Genomic DNA, 26047 nt, shown 5'->3' with positions numbered 1-26047 from the left:
GCAACTCCCGTGTCAGCACATGCCTGTGGGAATATACAGCATCCCACTCCAGTGCTAGCTACCCTTTGAGGAAACAGAGCTCTCTGGAGGGGGCACATCCATTTTAATTCCAGGAGTCTCTGCAATTCCACATGTTTGACAACTCCATTAGTCATGGATAAGGTACTTAATCAGGTGGGTAACTAGTTAAGCTGGATGCAAACAACTTTGCGAAGCACAATGTTTCAAATTGCTCCCCTTCCTCAAATTGTAGATATTCACGTTCTTAAGTTGTTTTATTCAAATAAGATAAGACAATTATTTTTAACCACTAAGATAAACACCCAAATGCTATTAAAGAGTTACTTTTCTAAGTTAGATTTAGAGAAAAACATATAAATTAAAGACGACCTATCTGTTTGCCTGTATCAGTTAGGGTTTGGGTGTTATAAGTAACTAAAACAGACCAAAGTCGGTTTCAAACAAAGCAAAGTTAAATTATGCAAAATGGGGAACTTATTGAAAGGATATGGGATAACTCACAAACTGGAGAAAAAGCAGAACAAATAGGGCTTGGAAAGGACAGCAACCAGTAGTAGCTCTGGGGGTCTACAGAGTAGAATTTAAGTGGCAATATTCCCAGGGAGCTGCCATCCAATGACTCTGCTCTGTGTTTTGCCCATAGGAAAATTCTGATTCTTGAAAGGAGAGGGTCTGATTGGCTTAGCCTGTGCCTTTCCATAACCCAGTCCACTGGGTAGAGAAGAGCAGAGCACTTGGCACTGAAAAAAGTAAGGAAGGTTGCAAAGAATGGGAAAAGGCCCTTCCTGAAAGGACCACTAGGGTGCTTCTTTTAGACAAAGAAGCACTAGAAGTTGGGCAGAAAAAATAAACTTCATAATATCCATATTCTTTCTGATATCATTTCATCTATGAATCCAGTAGGAATTCAGCTAATTTTCCATCACACTCATTTTAGTTGGCATGACAGGAGCAAGGTCTTTTTTGAATGTGCTTGAGGTCTCTCTGCAAAGACAACATTTCAGCTGAGATACGGGACAAGAAGGAGCTGTTCATTAAAGATCGGGGAACAGAGTGTTTCAGTTAGTGGGAAAAGCAAGTGCAAAGGCCCCTGAGGCAAAAAAGAGCTAGATGTCACTGAGGAACTGCAAAGCTGGTGTGATTGTAGCTAAGAGAAAGAGCTGGCAAGCAGTAGATGTGGTCAGAGAGATAGTAGGGGCCTGGCTATGTAGGACAGTGCAGGATATGGCAAGAAGAGACTATTTGAAGTGAATGGGAAGTCACTGGAGGGGCTGATTAGTTGTCTCTTTTTCAGCAAGACAGTATCAATGAGCCTTATTTTACCTTTTTAAAAATGGTCTAATATATAACCCCTTATCAAAAACTCTCAAGGAAAGTTGTGTTTTGGCATTCAGGATTTCGAATATTAAAAAACACTATAGTATGTTTATTTTATATAACATCCCAAGAAAAGTGTGGTTTAGTATCTCACAACCCAACATATTACTATTTCTGTGATTCAACACGGGGTAAATAAAGACAAAGTCTACCAACAGTCTCAGTTTGGTTTTGCCACCAAATGAGTTTGCTCCAAACCTGCCAGAAATAAACAAATAGATTAATAAGAGAAGAGAAAGACAGAAAAATATTTTTTTGTTTTCAGAGCTTTTTGGATTTCAAAGATACGGATACAGGATTGTAGGCCTGTGCCCACAGATACAGGTTTTCCTGCGAGTCTAACATGCAATGGAGGGTCAATACATACTTGTTCACTTTCCTTTCTCTTTTACCACCACCACTTGTCTCTCAGTCACAACACCCAAGTTTGTCAAAATACGTACGAAGCACTCCTACCCAGGGTGTTTACTATTTTATTTGTTCCACTTTGCATCACAAACGTCAGTTTCTTCTTCTCTCTAGGCTCTGTGGGCTTGAACATATTGTGGGTTTGTAGATCACAGAGCTTGTCAGGTTTATAGTATAATGGGGCCAACTGGGAATGCCACCGCCAACAAAATCCCACAAAGAGAACAAACCTGCCTAGAGTTTCTAGGTCAGAACCTACTGTAACAAAGTGAGCTATGAAAGTGCCTTTATATAGTAACTTGTTTAATTAAGATAACAGATGTTACTATTACACAAGTCCTAGTGAGCCACTATTTAATTGGACACTCATTCACATGGCTTGTGATGGGTAAAAACCAGTTCAAACAACCATTTCCCTTGTATGAGTTTTTTTCCTCCCTACAATTAAATTGAATAAACAATGCACCCAGTGAATATTCATTTAATAGAGACAGTTTTAATGGCACAGGAGTTTAATATGAGCAATAACGTTAGAACAGAATAATTTCCTGGCTTAAAAGGCAAGTTTAATTGTCTGTTTTATCTCCCAGGCACTAAGTTAGGCTGACACTCAGCTGTGTAGGAAAAATTATACAGAAAACCCTCACTTGGGTGTTGTTAGATGTCGGGTACCTATAATGGAAGAGATAGGGATCTGGCTGTAGCTTTTATACTCAGATTTTAATACAATCTGGGAAGAGAGTTAATTGACAACTTGTCATTCATGTCAGTATGACAGAGCAAACGAAGACAAAAAGAAAAACAAAAAAACCAAAAAATAACAAGAGTAGATTAGTACAATCTCTAGGGAAAAGAAAATACAGAGTTTCTACTATTAACCATTCACGGTAAAATAAAAAGAACACTGTACTATTTTCTTTTCTTTTTTTTTTTTCTTTTGAGACACAGTCTCGCTCTGTTGCCCAGGCTGGAGTGCAGTGGTGCAATCTCAGCTCACGGCAAACTTCGCCTCCCAGGTTCACACCGTTCTCCTGTCTTAGCCTCCCAAGTAGCTGGGACTACAGGCGCCCACCACCAAGCCCTGCTAATTTTTTTTTTTTTAAGTAGAGATGGGGTTTCACCGTCTTCGCCAGGATGGTCTCAATCTCCTGACATTATGATCCACCCACCTCGGCCTCTCAAAGTGCTGGGATTACAGGCATGAGCCACTGCGCCCGGCCAGAACACTGTACTATTATGGATGTGAGGAAATAGTTTCTTGTCCAGACTTCCACAGGTAGTCTGAGGGATTTAAAACCTTCTTCTCCTTCTGAAATGATCATTGGTAACATGAAGGGACAGAGCTAGGTCTAGATCTACAGGCACCACTGCCTACAGGGGGTAGGTAGGTCATAAAAATGAATGAAGCTGGCAAGAAGGATTTCATGACATGCTTTGCTTTCCTTCATGACACAGGAAAATTTGTTATGGGGCATAAGAAAACATACTCTTTTCCTGTATTTTCTTGAAGTGTCTGGTCTTTTTGACTACATTTTCTTATTTTCACTTTTTGATAGAGAAACAGACACAAAAAATATTTTATGTTTACTGTAAGGAAAACTACAATGTGAAAAAAATGATAAGCAGCAACTGACAGCACATTTTAATATGGGATACAAGGATTGTATGGCTAACTGAAGATTTCATGTTTTTGCTAAAAGGATAACTCTTCTTAGCTCTGGATAAGTATTGCCATACAGAAATGCAGGCTGGCTGGGGGCAGTGGCTCATACCTGTAATCCCAGCACTTTGGGAGGACAAGGTGAGAGGATTGCTTGAGTCCGGGAGTTTGAGACCAGCCTGGGCAACAAAGGGAGACCTCACTGCTTCAAAAAATTAAGAAATTAGCTGGGCATGGTGGTGTGCACTTGTGGTCCCAGCTACATGGGGGCTAAGAAGGGAGGATTGTTTGAACCCAGGAGTTTGGGATTGCAGTGAGCCATGTCCACACCACTACACTCCAGCCTGGGCAACATAGTGAGACTCTATCTCCAAAAAAAAGAGCAAGCTGTCTGTTGCAGATCCTTCAGTTTTTGAAGAGATGTCCGAAGTCTGGATTACAGGACGTGTGCCAAATTATAAATGTTGGGACCTAATTTTAAAAAATTAAACGTGGAGCTAGCTAATATGCTGTGCTTGCCAAAGAAAGCTCATTTCAGTGAACCCTTGGTTGGATGATTTTTGGAACCTTCTGTTGGGGCTCTAAATACTCTTCTTGCTAGAAAGCTTTATTGCTTTACAGTGAGACATAATGTTAAATGAGCATATACATGTCAATAGTTAGTTAAGAGATGTGTCATAAATCATCTAACCTCAGTTTTACCGTAAATGTAAAACAAAAGTACTGGGGAAACCAATAAATCCCATGGCTTGGAAAGCCATGCATGACAGAATGTTCAGGAGGGATTTTCCAAAGCATCCCCTGGCTTTGGGGATGATATATCTTATATATCATACACTCATATTCATCCTCCTTTCTCCCCTTACCTCTCTCCCATCCCCACTTCCTCTGACAATCGGTGTGCAATGAACCATTTTCAACAATGCAGATATGCTGCATCCCCCAGGAATGGCTGAAAAACAGAGTTTTCAACTGGTAGTTGAAACCCACCGTCTGTTTATCTCTAAAGTTTCATTTAGCCCTAAAATCCTAATAATCAGAGATTATATTAGTTACAGGAAAATATATACATCCTTGAAAGAAGATGAGACTCTCTGGACACTACTCTTATCTAAGATGACATGCATCTATAAGTTGTGCAGAACATTTCTGCATTAAAATCTTCTAACTCACTTTTGAAAACTTTCAAATGAATTTGAATGCATAACTACATTGTGATGTATATATAATGGGTTCTATTTTTTTAGCTCTCATTTTTTTAGGTTTGACACAAATCTATCCTCTAGGCAATGGGTATGTACTAAGTTATGCTAATTAAAATGTCCTTTTTTCATGCAATTCAAGGCAGAGAAAAGACACTGACTCTCTTGCATAAAAAGTCACAGGGACTAGGCGAAGAGGTGGTTTCATTGATCTGATATAGAAGTTTTTTCATTTTCTTCAGATTTGCTTTCCTCCTTTCCTCCCTGTCCCTCCCTCCTTTCTTTCTTCCTCAAATGAAGTTATTGACAATCTTTGACAAAAGGTAAGGAAGAGTGGATAAAGGCTGAGATGGGGAGGTGCCCAGACATTTTTAAGAGACAGAGGGTGGAAAAGGAGAAAGGGAATTCATAAAACGGAGAGTCCCCAAGGCTAAAAATGGGGATACTGTCTAGGTCATATTCCTTGAGTCTGCTTTTTGAAGAGGGGATCAGAAAAAGGAAATGAGGCAGAGGAATCACACTGCATTCCCTTGCCAAGAAAGAATCAATTACAACTTATGCTTTGAACATGATGAGAAGTTTGGTCAGATTCCTCTGGGCATCCTGTTAAAGACTAATTGGCTAACAGAAGACTTTTTTTTTTTTTTTTTTTTTTTTTAAATAATGAGTAGTTCCAAATGTTTCTTTCCATGATAAGGGTGCCATACAGCCATCTCTTATAATTATATGAAAGAGTACTCTACCCAGATTCCCCTCCTTCAGGCCAATGCATTCTACCTCCAACAACTCTGACCAAGAATATGGGGCAGCTTAAAGCTGTATCACTCATTGAATTACCCCCTGAAGTGGGGAACTGCCTCCACTAAGCTTATGCCCCTTATAGGTGATGATCTGAGGCCCATGACTGGCTCATCGGGGATTTAAAGACCACATTCCCTTGCCTCAAGGTAAGACCACATTGAAGGGCTATCTGAGCTCCAGAGCTCTCGGAGGCACTGGCTGAAGCCCCAGTTGCAACCAAACTGCAGGGCAGTTTCTCTCTCTCTGTTCAGTTCTGCCTTTCTCACTTCCCTGCAGGTGTATCCTCAGAGAGTACTCCCGTGTAAACCTTCTGTATGCAACGTGTCATCTGAGTTTGTTACAGGACACCCAGTCTAAGGCAGTAGCAGTAGCCTTAGACAAGGTTCTGGTAAAGTTCAAGAGAGCATTCATATTATTTTTTACTTCAGTTGCCTCAAATATTTGTTAAATAAAGACAGAGGCTATCATTTGAAATTTGAAATTATTCCTGTTAGTTTTGTTACATTCCGCTTTGCTGTGTTTTTGGTAGGTGTTTAATAGAGTCCAGTACTCAAGGAGAGCAAAATGTGTGACATATTAAAAAATAAATACAAAATGGTTCTATGGAGTAGCAGAAATAATAAAAGTTTCATTACCAACATCATGGGGCTCAAGTTTGCATGATGGTCAGAACGGAAATGAATGCAGTCACATGGAGGAGGAGCCAGTTCAGGAGTTCTTAGGCTATATGCTGCTCTTAGCTTTAAAATTCTACTACTTAGATTTATGTTTCAACTCTGTGCTATTGTGCTCCTGAGAATGAAATGGCAAAAAAAAAAAAATCTATGCTCTAGTTATCTCAAAATGTTGCTGTTAATGTAAAATTTAATAAAGGAGGTTTTATATTTCTGTTGGTATTCGAGGGTGTGGAACCAAACCAAACAAAGCAACACCGAAAAAAAAAAAAAAAAACGCAAAACACAAAATTCATTTTTTCTCTGAACCATGTCCTTGGTTTGTGACTATGTTTGTTTGAGTGATACAGGTAAAGGTTATTAGAGCTACCAAGGAAAAATTCATCAGTGGATTTTTATTTTATTTTTTACTATGGAGCTACAATTCCATTATTATATAACCACATATACAAGTACAAACACCTGTAGGCAAAGTGCATCATATGGGTATCTGTTCCCAGCATCGCAAACGCTTCCAAATCAATTGCTAGGTAACTGTTTGTGGCCATTAAAAATATTACCAGCCGAGGAGGGGCAGATCACGAGGTCAGGAGTTTGAGACCAACCCGGCTAACATGTGAAACCCCATCTCTACTATAAACACAAAAATTTGCTGGGTGTGGTGGTGCGTGCCTGTAATCCCAGCTACTGGGGAGGCTGAGGCAGGAGAATTGCTTGAACCAGGGAGTTGGAGGTTGCAGTGAGCCGAGATTGCACTATTGCACTCCAGCCTGATAACAGAGCAAGACTTCGTCTCAAAAAAAAAATATATATATATATATATATATAGGAGTCTAAAAATAAACAATGTAACAATCTAAATAACATCTGCATCTCTATAACCAAGTATTCACTAATCCACATAAAACACTGGATGTTAAATCAAGAACGAAGATGGTGCAATTGCTAAGAACTTGCTGAGTGTTCTTTCTCATTTGACTGTGCTCTAACTCTTTGCTTCTTCCACACTTGAGGGAACTAGAAGTAAAGCCCTGTTCTCCCTGGGCTAATTGTAGGCTTGAGTTGTTCATGCCATTATCCTATAATGGGATAGCTGGTTTGCTTTCGATTTAGCTATTCAGTTTTAGGTCTAACAGCCTGTGGAAAAATATGTCAGGAAAAACTTGAGACTCTCTGTAGCTTTTACCAAGCCTTCTTTATTGTTGACTCTGTGGAGAGGAATCAGCTGTGAGCTAAATGATTCTCCTGTTTGCTGATTGTCCCATGGAACTTGCATCTTTCTACCACCCTAAAGGTGGCATTCTGACGTTTGCCCTCATGATCCTCTTTGCCCTACTGTATAGTATACACCTCGTCTAGATTGGGGACACACAATAGGTGCACTCCCTATTCTTGCCAGCAATTATAATCTTGCATTTTCTTCTAATCCGTCCTTATACAATCACAGTTATGAAAATTAATCATGGAATTCCTAAAGTAAATAAAGCCTTATATCCACTTAGAGGAAAGCTTTCCGAAGTTTTTGTTCCCTGAAACCCTAGTGCCTTGAAATACTCTGTGCAGTAAAATCGATTTCTAGATAAATTTGGAACCACGTTTCTTAAAGATTCTCAATGTAATGAACATATTAAGGATTCTGAGAGAGTCTGCAATACAAAATGTTTAAATTCTACGTTTTATACTTATTTGATTATAGAACACGACTTTATACCCTATACATCACCTCCCACCCCATCTCAAGAACTAGTGTTGGGAAATATTGATGTAGTATTTACAACTGTACCCTTACATCGAGCTTCGTCATTAAAAAGGCTCTATACTTGGCCCTACCTCACAGAAGTTAATTTACTAAGGTGTCCTTCATCACCACGTAATTTGCCAAATGTATGAAAATTATAAGGCACATCTGTGAAATCTTGTATCTACTGTAGTAATTGTGTCTCATGAGGAAGATTTTGCTAAGATTTTACTATTGGACAAATCAATTGTTTTTAATCTTATAAACACTATGGCTGTAACTAATTATGTTTCTTTCTTTGATTGGGTAGCAAGACAGACACAACCAGACCTGTGAATTATACTGAAAGTATTTCTATGTGCTAATTTTATTGCTGCCATTTTAATTTTTCTACTGACAATTCTCCATTATTCCAACTCACTAAATTACTTTTATCGTTTCTATTGCTTTTATTTTTGAAGAAGAAGTCTCTAGTCCTCGTGAAATGAGGCTGTAAGTTCACTGATTTCTTTCTTCATTTATTGAACACATATTGACTAAAGCCCTAAGTTGTATTCCAGGGCTAGTGCTAGATAAATAGTGGTGAATGAAACCAGGTAGATCCTGTCCTCACACAGTTTACAGGCCAGTTTAGGAAGGCAGATAACAGTAAAGTCAATGAAAATGTAAATATGGAATTACAAATTCAGAAAAATGCAAAGAAGAAATTGAAGAGGAAAGGAGGCACTGGTGTTATAGTGAGAAATGTGGTATACATGGCCTCAGACCCGCTGGCACTTACAGTCAGGGAAAGGGAGTTAAAGAAGGAATTAAAGATGTAAGGGAGGGGAAATGAAACAAAACACAAAAATAATACAACAAGGAGCCAGATCATGCCATGCCTTGTAGGTTGTGTTCAACAGCTTAGCTTCTATCTTAAGCATTTGTGATGAGATTTGATTTCCATTTTGTGAGAGACCATTCTGGCTACAGCACAGAGAACAGATTGGAAGGGAATGAGTATAGAAGCAGAGCAACCTGTCGGGGCTACTGCAACAATCTGGGCAAGAGATGAGGGTGGTTGGGCCAGGGCACCAGCAATGCACATAGAAAGAAGGAGATAGATTATATTCTTTGGAAGTAGAGTTTTTAAAATTTATTAATGCATAGGATATATGGGGTGATGAAACAGAAATTAGCAGTGATTTCTAGGTTTCAGGCTCAAGCAATCAGAGAGATATGGTGTATAACTGACTAAGGTTCAGGGTGGAGATTGGTGGCAGGAGTGAGTTCCTTCTGAGGGATGTTAAGCCTACATTGCTCAGGGGAGAATCCTGTACTGAAGACACACATTTGAGAGTTGTCAGTACACACATGGTGTTTACAGCTATGGGAGGAGAGGAGATTGCCTAGAGAGAAAGCGAAAGTAGACAGAGCAAAGGAGGCAAAGTGGATGAGGAAGATGCAGATGTGCTGAAAGGAATAATCCAATAGGAAGAGGAGAAGAGGGAGAGTTTGATGATGTAGAGAAACAGCAGGAATGACTGAAGGAGTGAAAGTCCTTGAGAAAATGAGAAAGGATAATAGTAATTTTAAATTGCACTATTTTCCTTCTGAGTTGGAACACATTGCGTTCACCTGAAAAACATCTTTCTTGGTATTAAGAGCAGTCAGCCTCATTTTTTCTATAACAATTTTATGCATCCTTTGGAACGAACCACCTTTTTTGGAATAAAACTCTTTAGAGCAAATCAGTATGTGGGAAAGTCAACGCGTGTGGAAGCAACTGAAAACATAAAAAGTTCAATTCAAATGTTATTTCTATCACATTGACCATAAAACATAGTCCAGGCCTCCCTTTTCCTCAAGTGCACAATCACCTCCATGACCATACTTTTAGAAGATGACTGCGACTCTCATTTTATTGAGACTGAGGTCAAAGTGATGTCATATGAAATTCCTCAACTCCCTCTTTCACCCTTAACTTCTCTGAGACTTTACTCATCCTCTCTTCCTACCCACAGAGAAGACAGGTTCCTCCTCATTTCCCACAATAATTGATTTCTAGTCCATTCTCCTGCTCTCTCCTTGAGAATCATCTCCCCTCCCTTATATCTTTAACTCCTTCTTCGACACAGTGTGATTTTCCTCAGGTTATAAATATTCCCCAATCTCCTCCATCCTCATGATATCCTTGCCACAAATATGTCACTCTCTTGCAGTATATCTAAGTTTCCGTTTCCTTACTTAACACCTGCAAAAAGATCCACTGCATCTGGCTGTTTACCATCCAGCCAGTACAGCTTTTGCATTTATCGAAAGTATTTATTTCAAGGTCACTTGTGAATTCATTGTCACTAAATATATATCATTGGTGGTCTCATCCTGAATGACTTTGTGGCCACAGCTGACATTGTTGACCACTGTCCATTCATGATACCTAGAATTTCACAGCAGCCCTATTTTGTGGTTCTCTGTTTAGCTTTCTGAAAATGTTTTTCTGTTTCTTTTTCTCTTTCATGCATACTCTGCATAAATCAGAAGAGTCCCCAACCCGTTTGCTTTTCCCTTTTCTCTTAATGAGCCTTGCACACCCTTATTACTTCAAAGGTAACAATTTGGAAAGTCTTGTTTCTCCACCTGATCTGTCCCAGGGACTTTAAACTGGCATGGCCAACTCTGAGCTGCATATGCCCACAAGTAGTGGTGTTCTGTAAATGTTTAACACAGTGACTCTGGAAAAAACGCCCTTGAAGTGGGTCTATTTCCATGGTGTAAATACTCTCCTGATGGCCAATGTCAAGCTATGAATGTGAACTATCACTGAAGAGGGAGCTGGGAATGGATGTGCAGAATCCACTCTTTTGAGCCCTTGCTAGTGGGCTTCAGCACAACAGTGCATAAGCCTTTCAAATTCAACAAACCAACACTGAACTCATTACCTATCTAACGTGGGTAGGCTACTTCCAGAGATTACAAATAGGCATTAAGAAACCATTCTTTTCTTATGGTTGAAGGATTCGGTCCCATCTTTGTTTTATATTTAGCAATTTGGGTAAGTGATCTTGCTTGGAGGAATACATTCCATTAAATAATGCATCTTACACAGAGCTGCTTTCAGCCTTGCTAACTTACTATAATTGAGCACTTTTAGGGGCATGGAAGGTTAAAAAATTTATCCTAATGTCATCAATTATTTGTTTTCTTTTGAATTTTAAACTCCTGTTCCATGATATAATCATGTTGTTTCATGTGGGAAGAACAGTTGAATTACAAAATATTACTTATCCTGGGGAGAACTGTAGGAGGAATGGTGTAAATTAACACCCACGCCCATACCCCCCCACATACATCTACCCTATTTAATGGAGTCTTTTACCCACCACCTGGATTTCTCATCAGGTAACCTATAATTCTACTATATGTACCCTCTAGGTACCATATGTTGTAATTACATAGAAAGCCAAGTGTTGCTCTAATTAGATCATTTGGCAAAAGGAATTTAGAAACATCATGATGGATATTTACTAGTAGAGATCTAATTAACTCTAGAGTATCTGTGATTGAAATATGAAAAGAAAACTCTATAACGGAAATATAGGGGTCGAACTTAGTATATGATCCAAGACCTTCAATATTTACATGGCATCAATACATCTAAGCAGTCTAACAGATTTTATTTCTAGAGATGACAAAGTTAGGAGGAACCCAAATTATCTGCCTTGTCTCTACTGAGAAGGCACAAAGCACTGCCTGTCTGGTTTTAATATCCAGTCACATCACTTCAGTTCTAATTGCTCTTAATTACATGCCACTTTGGTTTGAATATTTTCATGATCACTTAACTCCATTTGATGATACAGAGCTATTTTCTCTGAACAAAGGCACGGCTGAGGTAGTTCAAGGACTTAATTTACCTCTTCTCCAAAGGGTTTAGATGTTTCTAACCCAGCCCTGAAATCAGACCATCCTACCATTCTCCCCCTCAGGAAATGATAAAGCTATGGATCTGAACGCTGCGAATTTATTATTGAAAATATGACATGAATAACAGGAAAAGCTGCTATGCCAGTCCTATGCCAGGGAGGTAATGAAAGTTTTATCTCCCTTTTAAACCTTAGAGAGAAGCATCTAGTGCTTGTTCCTTCCTCAAGCAAACCTGGTAGACATGGATGCAATGAGTGAGACCTGGATTTGAATTCCAGACTTAACATTATCAAGCTTTGCAACCTTAGGTAAGGTAAATAAATTGCTTTCTTCCAGCCTTGGTTTCCTTATCTAAAAGATGGAGTCCCAGTAATTGGACTGATCTCATAACATTTTTACGAGGATTAAAAGAAATTAAGCAGAGGGCATAGTAAAGACAAGAAAAAAAAAAGCGCTAGGTATTACTATTATTATTGACAGAAGGAGGGTTGAAAGTGCTCATTTTTTTACAGAGATAAAAATGGCCAAAGGTTAACCATGAAATACAGGACTAGAGCCAAAGTAATAAGTAACCTAAATCCCCAAGGATCCCCAAAGCCTAAAATGTATTCATAAATACATAAGTGATATAACAGGAGATCAAAGTCTCATTTCTACTTAATGGCTAGAGATTCCCAAACTTCTTCACAGTTAAGCTGACTCACAGTGTTTCTGGCAGTACTATTTTATATCCATTCATATTATTTTACAGTGTTAATAAACTCTGTTAAACCTGTAGCTTCTTCCTGTTGATGTTTGTCCTTCCACCTCTTCCATGTAAATGCTGCAGATAGCAACTCCTCCACCTGGCTGGGTCCCTCTCTTACCCTCATTTCTTGTACATGGCTTGCTGCATGTACATGGGCTCCAGCATGGAGACTTCTCCCTTCCCTGTCTTCCGCTGTCTGTGAAGCATTTTCTTTCACAAAGGCTTAACTCACTTCCTGTTGGAAGCTGATTTTGGCAGACCCTGCCTGACCAAGAGTCTCTTCCCTGTCTGTTCCCTAAGCACTGCTATGGACTCTGTTTGGACTATATTATGTTAATTTCTGCTTCGCTGGTGGTTTCTAAATTGTTTCATGTGTGTATACAGAGTCATACTAGCTGAATTTTATAAAACTCTAGAAAACAAGTCCTGTGATGGCTGTCTTCTCTTTCCTTCTTCAACTGAACTAGACCGTTCATAAATATTTATCATCATAAACTTAAAACACCTGTATAAAATAGTCCATGTAAAACCATGGATCCTCAACCAAGGATGGAGATTTCCCATTATTTCAATTTTTTACTGGTTGTTCAGAAATACAGGGAAGATAACCAGGTATCTACTTTTCTCTTCACTGCCACCATCCCTCACCCTCTGTGTCTTCACATTTAAAGCTCCCTTGGGCTCCGATTTCTCCAGGGAGTTCAGATTTTGGGGGCATGAAAAGAAGTTCTTCCTGGCAAAAGCTGGGAGACACTGCTCTAGAGAGCAAAGTGAGATACTTTGGACCTCCAACCAAATTTACTTCCCCTCTGCTTTGCATAAGATGGACATGCTGGAAGTGACAATTTAATCAAAAGTGTAAGTCACAAAGAACAAATAAAAGACACAGCAAACAAAAAACAAACAAAAAACCCAAGGTGGGGGAAGATCATGTTACTATGAATATGTTTTAAAACTCCACATTTCCAGAAATGTACCACAAGTTAGACCAGAGTTTGGCAAACTTTTTCTGTAACGGGCCAGAGAGTAAATATGTTAAGTTTTTTGATCTGGGTGGGATCGGTCCCACTTAGTCAATCTTGCCCTTGCAGCATAAGAGCCGCCAGCCACAGGCCATTTGTGAATGAATGAGTATGGCTGTGTCCTGTCCAGTAAAACTTTATTTGTGGGCACTGAAATTTGACATTTGCATAATTTTTATGTGTCACAAAATGATATTTTTCTTTTGATTTATTTCTTGCCATTTAAAAATGTAAAATCATTTTCACTTTGCCAACTGTACAGACACAGGTGGAGGGTTGAATGTGGCCTGTGGACTGTAGTTTTTCAAGGCCTGGATAAGAGCATTTCAGGCAAGGAGAACAGCAGGTTCTCAGGCTTTGCAGCAACAGGAAGAAGGCCATTTGAAGAAATGAGAGAAGGTCCATGTGCTCAAGAACTGGGGGTAAAGGTGAATGAAGACAGCTGGCAGGATAGCAGGCAGGAGCCTGAGTAGCATACAGAGCCTTTCTGGTCATCTCATAAGACTTAGTGTCTATCCTAAAGTCAATGGGAAGCCACTGCTACATTGTCATACCTGAGTGTGCATTAAAATCATATGGGAAACAAGTATTCTGATTCCTGGGCCCCATCTCAGAATTCCTGAGAAAGCATCTTTGAAGAAGGAGAGTGGGACTCTGCTTTCTAAAATATATCTCAGTTGATTTTGCTGCAGTCAGCCTGGCATTGAGCTACAGAGCTAAGTTTGGGAACGACCACTGGATCTTTGCTCTGGGAATGGAGAAACACTGCCTTAGGAAGTCGAAGTGCTTTCGCAGGTGGGTGTATGGTAAATTACAGCAGAAAGTACTTGAGTACAGACACTGAACTCAACCAATGGAGGACAGGTGATAACTGAAAAGGACGTGTGAAGCTCCAAGACAAAATCATTCCCTCACTCTGTCTGTTTCCCAGTGAAATGCAAGCTTCTTGGCTTGCCGTGCAATGCTTTTCTCAACTGGATTCTGAGAGATGTCCCAGTTTTATCTACCCCTGCTCAAACCTTTCTCTCTACTTTCCTTTCAAATACATTTCTTTCCTGCTGCTCCTTACACCTAAATATCCTATCACCACCTTTTCTCCAATCCCCTCCAAGAATCAGATGATTTGGGTTGGTTCATTCATTTCATACAAGAACATTAGTTTCTATTCTACTCTAGGTATAGCACAAGGAGCTGGGGAACCTGTATGCTCCTACACAAATCGCGCGTTTCATCATGGCCCTTTCAACCTCTTAGGGAAAATGAACATTAATTAAATAATCAATAGATGTAAATATGAAGTTTATAACTATGATAATATAAAAAGTCTCTGTTAAATCATGGAAGAAATTGTTTTGTTCCTTTTCTATGACACATGTAGAACCTTGATTTAAATTAGTTTATGTTGCCTGTTATGGGGAGGGCGTAGTGGGGAGGGATGGCATTAGGACTTATACCTGATGTAAATGACGAATTGATGGGTGCTGACGAGTTGATGGGTGCAGCACACCAACATGGCACAAGTATACATATGTAACAAACCTGCACGTTGTGCACAGGTACCCTAGAACTTAAAGTACAATAATAAAAAAAAAAAAGAAAAAAAATGAAGAATGAGTTCATGTCCTTTGCAAGGACATGGATGAAGTTGGAAACCATCATTCTCAGCAAACTAACACAGGAACAGAAAACTAAACACCACATGTTCTCATTTTTAAGTGGGAGTTGAACAATAAGAACACATGGACACAGGGAGGGGAACATCACACACCAGGGCCTGTCAGGGGTTGGGGGGCTAGGGGAGGGATAGCATTAAGAGAAATACCTAATGTAGATGATGGGTTGATGGGTGCAGCAAACCACCATGGCATGTGTATACCTATGTAACAAACCTGCACATTCTGTACATGTATCCCAGAATTTAAAGTATAATAAAAAAAAATTGGTTGTTTAATGTAAAAACAAAAAAAATTAGTTTATGTTGATAATCTCAAATACATCTTATACCAGGGAGAAACATGACAGATATTCATTAAACTGAATTTCTCAAAGGTGTGATGTGGTAAGTTTCATCTTGTAGAAGATTTGGGTGAGGGCTGGTTCCAATGAAATCATTTAAGAGGTTGGTTGAATCGCTGTAAAATTCACACAAGAGACAGTAAGGGCTGAAAACCAGGGGAGTGGCAAAAGACTTGCAAGGTGGGGATTACTATGGGAGACACTTCGAAAGATTTTTTTTTTTTTTAAATCAAGTGTTACCTTTAGATTGGACACTTTTTAAAAAGTAGTTTCATATACAAATTCCATTATATGTTTTGAGTTGTATAACCACATGTATGTCTTGTGGTATTACTATGCCACATGACTAGAACAAAGGGTCAGACCCATCTCAGGTAGTCACTGGATTTAGTCATCATTTTAACCCTGGCCATAAAATAACATGACACACTATACCAACATAGAAAATGCTTGCGGCTGAGGGTAAGTTTATGGGGTCTCCCAGAGGACTGGGCCTATGGATTCTGACAAACATTTTTAAAACGCAAATCTCCCTAAACACTTTTGCAACTGCACTTCAGGAGAGCTTAACACCATAGCTATTTTATCCATGGCTCTAGGAGAGACAAACTGAAGTAATGGAAAGAAGTTCTAGGTCTGAATTTGAAGAGCAGTATAAGCTCTCTCTCGTAACTGCATATGCAAAATTAAAATGATAGTACTACCAATAAGCAGGGCAACAGATTCCAACTAGAGCAATGATGCTCATGTTGCTTTGATGTTGTTTTGCCTCCAAGGCAGGATTTCCATTATTATGGAGATGAACTGCCTCTAATTATTGCAATAACATAATTGTTCCCCAGGGCAGAATTCCTAATAACAGAGCTGTATAGCTCTGCAGCAACTGTAAGAGATATCCTGAGGGCAGGTTTCTCATTAAGAGCACATATATAGACACTGCCTCCAGAAGAGAAACAGAATGCCTGAAGCAATAAACTTTCCTTTCCACACTAGGATTCCACAGGCCTTCTGGGCAAATACCTGCCATCACATTTGCTTTGCCTCCCAGACTGCCAGCGTTGTCTTCTGACCTGGGTTTCACACCTTGTATGCAACACAGAGTTGTGCAGCCCGGCACTGGGATTTCCTTCCATGTCTTACATGAATTTCAACTCTTCCAAAAGCCTTTGGGAAGAGAGGCAAATTAGGGTTATGATCCAATTTCACTTTGGAGGCAGACATCAGTGTCTATAAACAAGACACATGAGCATGAATTTCATTCTTATTTCAGTTGGATATTTTGCCTTTTTTTTTTTTTTTTTTTTTGAGACGGAGTTTTGCTCTGTCATCCAGGCTGTCGTCCAAGCTCCACCTCCCGGGTTCACGCCATTCTCCTGCCTCAGCCTTCTGAGTAGCTGGGACTACAGGCGCCAGCCACCATGCCCAGCTAATTATTTTTGTAGTTTTTAGTAGAGACGGGGTTTCACCGTGTTAGCCAGGATGGTCTCCATATCCTGACCTCGTGATCCACCCGCCTTGGCCTCATGTTCTCATTTTTAAGTGGGAGTTGAACAATAAGAACACATGGACACAGGGAGGGGAACATCACACACCAGGGCCTGTCAGGGGCTGGGGGGCTAGGGGAGGGATAGCATTAAGAGAAATACCTAATGTAGATGACGGGTTGATGGGTGCAGCAAACACAGAGTTGTTTAAAGTGCCGGGATTACAGGCGTGAGGAACCACGCCCGGCCGACTCAGCTGGATATTTTCACAGAATGCTAGACTTGATCTGATTACACTATGAGGGTCAGGCAGACCTAAACAGGTATTTCGTTCTGGCAAGATATGCCTAAGAATATGGATGTTTATACAATTTTATTGTGTCTTCAAAACTAGTCCACAGTGGCCTAAAAGTACTCTGCCCAAGATAATGTTAAGGTTCCTAAATCCAGCAGTCATGGTTGCACCATTATTTTTTGGAAGGTCTTGGAAGCACCAAGTGCTTACTCCTTGTTGCACCTTTCTTCTCCTTTGGCTTCTGTTTGTTACTTTCTGCTAGATGTTCTCCCACCTCTTTGAGTCTCCTCCTTCACACCTCCCAGCAGGCGTGGCTTCTGCTCATTCTTTGAATGTGTCTGTTCCTCAGGGTACCTTCCTTTGAGCTGAGATGTTCTCATTCTATAGAACTCTCTCTGGATGAACGTATGCACTCCAATGCACTCCATGGCTTCTTATCTACTGATTATGTCTTATCTATGGATCTTTATCTCTACTCCTCAACTCAGATCTGTACTTCCAGTTTCCTATGGGACACTCATATAGCACTTATTCTATGCCAGGCAGTGTTCTAGTGTTAAAGAATGGAACAAAACATACACAGAAGGCCCAATAAAAAAGGCCTTTCAAAATGGAAGGAGGCAGAAGAGGAGGTCAGAGTGATGGGATGGGGAAGAACTTGCCTTTACTGGTATGAAAGAAAATAGAATCTCGGGACTCCAAACTCACTATGCCGAAGAAAAAGTTAAGCTTGGGAACTGAGTCACGCAATACTGCTTTCCTTTTGTTCCCAGGCCGATAGCTGTAATTTCACAACCCTGTATCATAGTCTCACCCATAAGCCAGGTTCCCACAATGATAGAAGGCCACATATCTCCCCAGATGGCCTGCATCATAAATGAAATTCCTTGTGAGCCCCTAAATCTTTCAGGATACACATGCCCTGTATAAACTAGCCCTAAAACCAAATTCCATTGAATCTCATCTTGACAATGTCAATTACCAGCTTATCTTCCCAGGGAGAGGAAAAGGACAAAATCAGAAATTCTCCCTTGGCTGACCCTGCGACCAATGCATAACTGACTTTTTCCTTGACACTCCCTTTTCACATGTAAAATGTACATTTACTGCGGCTGATCACAGCCTCATAAGAATGTAAGCACCTGCATCCTTTTTTTACTCTCTTGCTTGTTCTTTCCCTTTTAAATATCGAAAAATCCTTAAACCCCCTTTTGGAAGAGCCACCAGTAACAGATACTCCAGTGATATATGTATTTCTCAGCCATGACCTCAACCCTGGCTAAATAAACCTCTACTGATTGAGACCTGTCTCTCTCACTTTTTCATTAAGCTTTGAAGATGGAGCACAGGGACCATGAGTCAAGGAATAGAGGTGACCTGTAGAAGCTGGAAACAGATTCTCCCCTAGAGCCTCCACAATGAATGTATCTCTGCTGAAAGCTTGATTTTAGACCAATGACGCCCATATCAGAATTTTTACCTCCGGAACTATAAGAATATAAATTTGTACTTTTATATTTTTTATTTATTTTTTTTGAGGTGGCGTATGGCTTTGTCGCTCAGGCTGGAGTGCAGTGGTGCAATCTCGGCTCACTGCAAGCTCCACCTCCTGGGTTCACGCCATTCTCCTGCCTCAGTCTCCCGAGTAGCTGGGACTACAGGTGCCCACCACCACACCCGGCTAATTTTTTGTACTTTTAGTAAAGATGGGATTTCTCTGTGTTAGCCAGGATGGTCTCGATCTCCTGACCTCGTGATCTGCCTGCTTCAGTCTCCCGAAGTGCTGGGATTACAGGCGTGAGCCACCGTGCCTGGACTAAATTTGCACTATTTAGCCAAACACACACACACACACACACACAGGCACATGCAGCACAAATTTCTATTCTCATGGAATTTACAATCCAGTGGGTGGAGGGTGGAGAAGATCGACAATAAAGTTAAAAAGTGGGCAAGGTATGGTGGCTTCTGCCTGTAATCCTAGCAGTTTGGGAGGCTGAGACAGGAGGTTTGCTTGAGGCCAGGAATTCAAGACCAGCCTGGGCAATATAACAAGACTCTGTCTCTACAAAAAATAATAATAACAAAAATTAGCTGGGCATGGTGGCATGTGACTGTGATCCTAGCTTCTCAGGGGGCTGAGGTGGGAGGATCGCTTGAGCCTAGGAGTTCAAGGCTGTAGTGAGCTATAATCTCACCACTGCTGTCCAGCCTGGGCAACGGAACAAGATCTTGTCTCTAAAAATAAATAAATAAATAAATAAACAATGAAAAGTTAATACATAGTATGTGGGATGGTGACAAAAACTGTAATATATAAATTAGGAAAAGAAGGTGAGGGTTTTACAATTTTAAGTATGTTACTGGGAAAGGGTGTCTGTGAGCAGGTGACATTTGAATGGGAATCCCCATTTGAACAACATCACCACTTGCAGGCACCTCACGTTCAACACACTAATAATAACCTCTTTATCTGCCCCTTCTCAGTCTTGCTCCTTCTCTGTTTACTACTATGGCAAATGGCACTGTCATTCACCAGCTCCTCAATGTGGGATCCTAGGAGTCATTTCCTTTTTTTCCCGCCTTCTTTTTTCAATCCTTCTACTTACTAGGTCACTAAGTGTTTTCAATTCTACCCTTTAATAGCCTGTAAATCCCAGCACTTTCGGAGGCCGAGACAGGCGGATCACGAGGTCAGGAGATCGAGACCATCCTGGCTAACACGGTGAAACCCCGTCTCTACTAAAAAATACAAAAAGCTAGCCGGGCGAGGTGGCTGACGCCTGTAGTCCCAGCTACTCGGGAGGCTGAGGCAGGAGAATGGCGTAAACCTGGGAGGCGGAGCTTGCAGTGAGCTGAGATCCGGCCATTGCACTCCAGCCCGGGCGACAGAGTGAGACTCCGTCTCAAAAATAAATAAATAAATAAATAATAGCCTGTATATCACCCTTCTCTCTTTCACTCTCAGAAGACTGACGTGATCCATGTGTTGTGATTTTCTTCCTAGACTATCACCTGGAATTGCCCTCGCTGCATCCTCAACCTTGCCCTACCCTGATTCCTTCTGCATGTTACAGGCACAGTAATCTTTCTGTAGCACGCATATGACTGTGTACTCCCTTGCATAAAATCCTTCAATTCTGTCCATGGTCTTCTGATTCAAGTCTAAACTCTACAGACACAAAACACAAGGCCTCCACGATCTATTGCTGCCCTACATTTTCCAGTACTCCTTCTCAATATATCACCTTTATAACATATGCCTCAGGATTGTTGAAAAATTTATATTGATATTGTGCTACTGGGCCTCTGCGCTAGTCTATGAGCACCTTGAGGGCTAGGTTCATGTCTCCTTTTTTTCTCTCTCTCTAGTGCCAAGCAAAGGTAAATATCCAGTGAGTGCTGCATCCATGGAATGAGACTGGAATTGGCTAGATTCACAAAACAGAGTCATGCTGCTGTTCTAAACCCATGCCTGCAACATGCAGGCTATAGGTCTGAGATTCTTTTTGGAAAAATTCAATGGCATACCTATATCTGCTTACTATCCATATGCTTGACATAATGTATTAGTCTAATATTTAAAAGCATGGAGGGAAATTCTTAAGCATAAGAATAAGAAGCCTTTATTTACACAACATAAACAAGAGTAACAGTTTACTTATTTATTTGGCTTTGGTGAAAACTAAAATATTTTTTCTCAGTGGGTTTTCCAGACAACTAAACTTTCTTGTCTAAGCACCACATTAATTTTTAAAAATAAACAGTGGCAGGGAGTGGTCTTTCTATGATATATCATTCACTTGCTTGCCTTAATCCAAACTCACTGAAGATCATTTTTTGTCTTTAGTATAACAGTAATAATCATCATCCTTTTCTGTGGAGATAAATAAAGCTACTTTTTTCCCTTATTAAAACTGCTTGGAAATGACCAAAACAGTGAGAGGATGCCAAACAATGCTGTCTGAAGAAATCAGATACAAGGGGGACATTTGGGCTTAGAAAAGAATTGAAAGAAAACATAGGGTAGCCTCCCAGTATAGAAAGTGAAGTGAGAAGTGGTGGAGAATAATTTGTCTGTAAAATTCCATAAAGTGAAACCAAAAATGAGTGAAAGTTGCAAGGACATAATCTTCTAACAGTTAGTAAGGTCTCCATCATTATTAGTAACCAGGGAAGGATGTGGGCCCAGCCGTTGTGGGGATCCCTGCCCTGGCATGGAAGATGGGTTCTGTGATTATGGTGGGAATTTGGCATCAGCGTCTGCGCAGCGTCCATTCCCTCTTCTTCTGGTGATAGCAGCTTGATTTCTTTGGGATAACCCCTGTCCCATTCTCAGTCCACATGGTTTGAGGCAGGCTTTCCCATGTGGCTCTTAGGACAAGCACATGACTCACGTCTGCCTCATCAGTGGATCAGATCCTCCTTGAGTGTGACTGGTCCAGAGAAGGACACTGACCAAAGCAAGCTTATTTGATTCTATTCAGGAACTCTTGAGATACATTGGAAAAGAGGGTGAGTACGTGGCTCCAGTAGTCACCCTACTAGCAGGAGAGGAGAGCCTTTTGGAAAAGAAGCCAACATGGCCAAAGGTGCAGGTAAGACAGGAAGACAGCGAGACAGAGTCCTGATGATACTGTGTAAGCACCTGAGCCCTGTCATACCTGCAGCTGCAATTCATCCTGGATCTTCTCAAATACATGAGCCAATGAATTCTCTTTTGTCCTTAAGCCAGTTTTGAGTTAGGTTTCTCTTACTTGCAACCAAAAGCATCCACCCTGGTTGATACAATGGTTGTATAGCTCCTTATAATTCTAGGATTCTAGGTTTTTTATTAATGATTCTACTATCTCTGTATTTTAATGTTTCTGTTTTTAATAGGTCAACTTCAGTCGTACCTGCCTCAAAGTACCCTCTATCTAAAAACTAAAAGTAAATAAAATAATCAACCTTATTCAATTAGTAGCTTAATTCCTCAATTCATCCAAATGATTCCAACTGCATTCATGGTGACTAGAGATCTCTCCTGAGGACTAAAGCTCTTGAGCTGTGTGACAGGTCTTCCCTGTTTTAAATGCCTGATATTGCCTACACTGATTGCTGGAGACATATACAAGACAATAAGAAATGTTTTACGTTTACCGATATTCTGCCTACCCAAGAAGAATGTCATAAAATTACTTGAATTTTCAATCTTTCGTTTAGATGCTTGGATTAACATAGATAAGGCTAGTGTGAATATGCTGCATATTTCCAAAAGAATGGGAAGCCAAAACAAGAACGCATTTGAATACTTGAAACACATTTTTGAGATAACGAACATGTTAACGTTAAACCAGTGTTTTTGAATCTATATCCACTTAGCTAACTACAATATCACCATAAGGTTAGATGAGACAAAACCTCTTTAATTTTTAAAATGTTGCTTCTAATACCACTACTGTAAACTCACTTGTAGGCAGTTGATTAATTAAAATTGAAATTAAATGTCAATAAGTAAGAGTTTAGCAAAGTCTTTCAAAACATAGAATCTAGGCAGAACATTAATAAAAGGGTGCTTGATCATAAAGTGTTGTTTCACTGTATTATGCCAGTATTTTTTACTTAAGGGATTAATAATCTTTTTAATCAAAGGTTAAAGACTTGCCTTGTGATTCCTAAGATTCTACATCTCAGAAGAGAATTAAGGCTAATGAGGCAGTGCATTAGAAATTATTACTCAATGCTGTATAGTCAAAGAATTTTGCACTTCATGTTGGTCTACCAGGTCAATCCTTTCCTAAAATAGGGGTTCTAAAATTTTTTACTCATCAGTTTCATCTACAATTGCTTTTGCTCACTCATCCACTTCATTTTCCCTCTTCTCGATTGGAAAGACATGAGAAAAATGGCAGAATCTCTTCTCTGCCAATAAGAAAACAATCGTAGAATCTTTCTCATTGTTCACCCATGTCAGAAATTAAGAAATGTTCCACTTGCTGTGTTTCTCTCCGAAGTCAAAAACCAGTGGCTCATGAAATAAACTTGGTCTATAAGCACAATTTGTATTGTACATCCATCAAAATAAAAATTAGTTGCTGACATTTAAAAGTTGGAAGCTCAAACAAACGTCTAGATTTCTAGTTTCTTTTGAAGAAGAAGAAGATGAGGAGGTACCTGACCCGTGTCTCCATATGGCTGAGTGGCAGGTGTCTCCCTTGGATGGGGCACACATTGAAGTCCCCAGCATTCCCCTATATGCTACACCTGGCCAGTTTTTTAATGTATTTACATTAACAAAATCATAATATCTGGTTAATACATTCTGAGTGAGGTGGGAAGGAGGATCTGAACTGTGAGAACACAGCACTCATGTGGAGAGTAAGTGCTAATATTGACAATCTGGGACTAGCCTGGTCCCAGTGAAGGTGGAGGCGATATATAGCAGTAATTAGGTAATGATGGGGAGTTTCCTCAGTTTAAGTATATATATATTTTAGTGCAAAATAAATGTTGAAGCATATTTGGACCATATTAGTCAAGTCAGGCATAGATAGAATGAAAACTGGATAAAGACAAGCTTTGTGGTAAGTCAAGTGGTGGAAACAATCAATTAAATTCACTTATATAGAATTCTTGATACTGGCATACTATTTTCCCAAAGGTAATTTAATTAGCTTGTAACAATGGTTAAGCTGTAGCAACAGAAAGCAGTCATTAATACGGTTCAAAATATTAGGTTGTCTCTTTTCTTCCAGGCACACAGTAAAATTATATTTCACTGCTGGGTTGCAGGAACATGTGACTTGTTTTGGCCAATGAAACGTGAGTGAAAGTGCAGTGCTGCACTTCTAAGTAGAGGCTTTAAGAACCCATGCATGTTTGGTTCTTTTCCTTCTGCAATGGCAATGTTCCAGAGCATGTTGGTCCACCAGGCTGGACTTGGAGAGGAGGAGAGCTACCACCAAACCACTGATGTGCACTAGGTTCGAAAGAGAAATTGCCTTTTGTTGTTACAAGCCAGAAACTCGGGGTTGCTTGTTAGAGTAGCATAGCTTAGCTTCTCCTGATTGACCTACAACATTATTATAACTTTATTCTTTCATGATCTTTGACATGTCTAATACTCATATTATTATTGTCTTAATGTCATTTTAAAATTAAAACTTTTAAAGTGTAGCCTTATTCTGAGAAATACATGTGGTACATACTAGTTATATTTCAACTATATTAAAAGTAAGTACATAACTATTAAAAGTAATCTCATGTGCCACATTTTAAGGAACACTGAATTAAATAAAATAGAAAATGAATCTCAAGTTGAAGACTGCAAAATAAGCAATTATGCTATCGATTTTCAGGTTTGGCTACAAATTTGAATGCCATGTCAACATTCAATGAACTACACTGCTTTCTTGATATACTAGAAATCAGAAAGGGATGCATACTATGTAATACATGTGTTACTCCCTAGTCCATAGCAAGCATTAAAAAATAATATATGTGTGAATACACCATTTATAAACCATACCAGGTCTGTTTACAAAAACCGTTAAAATGGACAACATTGTCATCATCAGATCTAACTTGTATATGCAAATCCAAAGGTGTACAGGTGTAAAGGGTAGATACACACACATTTTTATAAGTTTCCTTCTTGCATCCTTGAGTACTTGACCTTTAGCATTAATTAAAATCATTATATATACAGCTGGCAAATCTTGTCTTATAGGTGACAAACAGATCCATGCATAATTACCATTTTGCAACAGATTAAGTAGATTACAGAAAAAGGTAGGGGATATTTTACAGGGGTGACAGCCAAGAAAAGGTCTTAGAGACACCTGCCATTTCATGCAAGCTAATGTAAAACCTCAAATAACTCCTATATATTTGCATTGTATACACTACATGCATTCTAAATGTAATTCATGTATAAGAAATATACAGACGAAGAGTTTAGATATTAGAAAGAAAAAGAACCTGTTGTCTCAAAAAGATGTAACTGAAATAAAAATCAAGCATAATAATCTGCTGCATGAAGAATGAGTTTTGAAATTAGAGATAGCCTCAAAAAAGGAGAAACTAACAGGAGACATAATAGCCACTGCCATATAATTGAAGGGTTGTCATAGCAATTAAGACCTGGGCTTATTTACCTATGCCAAAGGACTTAGGATGGGGAAAGGTGGGGACAAAAATTTCAGGCTAAAATTAAGGATGTTTCTAACTGTTCATCTTCAGGCAGCTCTGGCAGTCTTTAGCAGGGATCATGTGATCTATCTCTGCAGGGAGTGCTTTGTAGAATTCCCAAATCCAGAAGGACTATAAAGATCAATAACGTACCACTCATCCTTCCAAAACTTCTGTTCTTTTTTTAACACTTAGTCCAGGAATAGCAGATAGTCACCCCACCTTCCCCTTAGAATTATTAATAACAGACCAACAAATTATTACAGGTTAACCAAATATTGAAAATAATTCAAGACAGTACCTTTCATTTTCTTTTAATATGTCCCTTCCTTTCTTCCAGGTGTAAACAGGTTTTGGAGATGCTTTTGGCTTACACTCAATGACAACTTCACCTCCCACTTTGACAAGAGTGACTCTTTTCAGGAGTGTTCTTGAAAAATCTGGACCTACAGCTGAAAGACAGTGAAAAAACAATTATTATGCAAGACAGTCTTCCATGAGATAATTCCTTAGTCCCTCCCTC

General features: G+C 39.6%; 1 protein-coding gene across 4 annotated transcripts in view; it reads right to left on the bottom strand.

Moving 5' to 3' along the window:
* CNTN4 (contactin 4) overlaps nucleotides 1-26047 on the bottom strand; it is a 254096-nt gene that overhangs the window by 112542 nt on the left and 115507 nt on the right. For all 4 annotated transcript variants that reach the window (XM_011937227.1, XM_011937229.1, XM_011937230.1 and 1 more), the window contains one exon: nucleotides 25826-25976. In XM_011937227.1, the coding sequence (XP_011792617.1) occupies nucleotides 25826-25976 (151 nt within the window). The remainder of the gene's footprint in view (nucleotides 1-25825; nucleotides 25977-26047) is intronic.

Source organism: Colobus angolensis, unplaced genomic scaffold (genome assembly GCF_000951035.1).
Source record: "Colobus angolensis palliatus isolate OR3802 unplaced genomic scaffold, Cang.pa_1.0 Scaffold160, whole genome shotgun sequence".
NCBI lineage: Eukaryota > Metazoa > Chordata > Mammalia > Primates > Cercopithecidae > Colobus > Colobus angolensis.
Note: the sequence above shows the minus strand (reverse complement) of the source record. Positions and strands in the feature narration are given on the sequence as shown.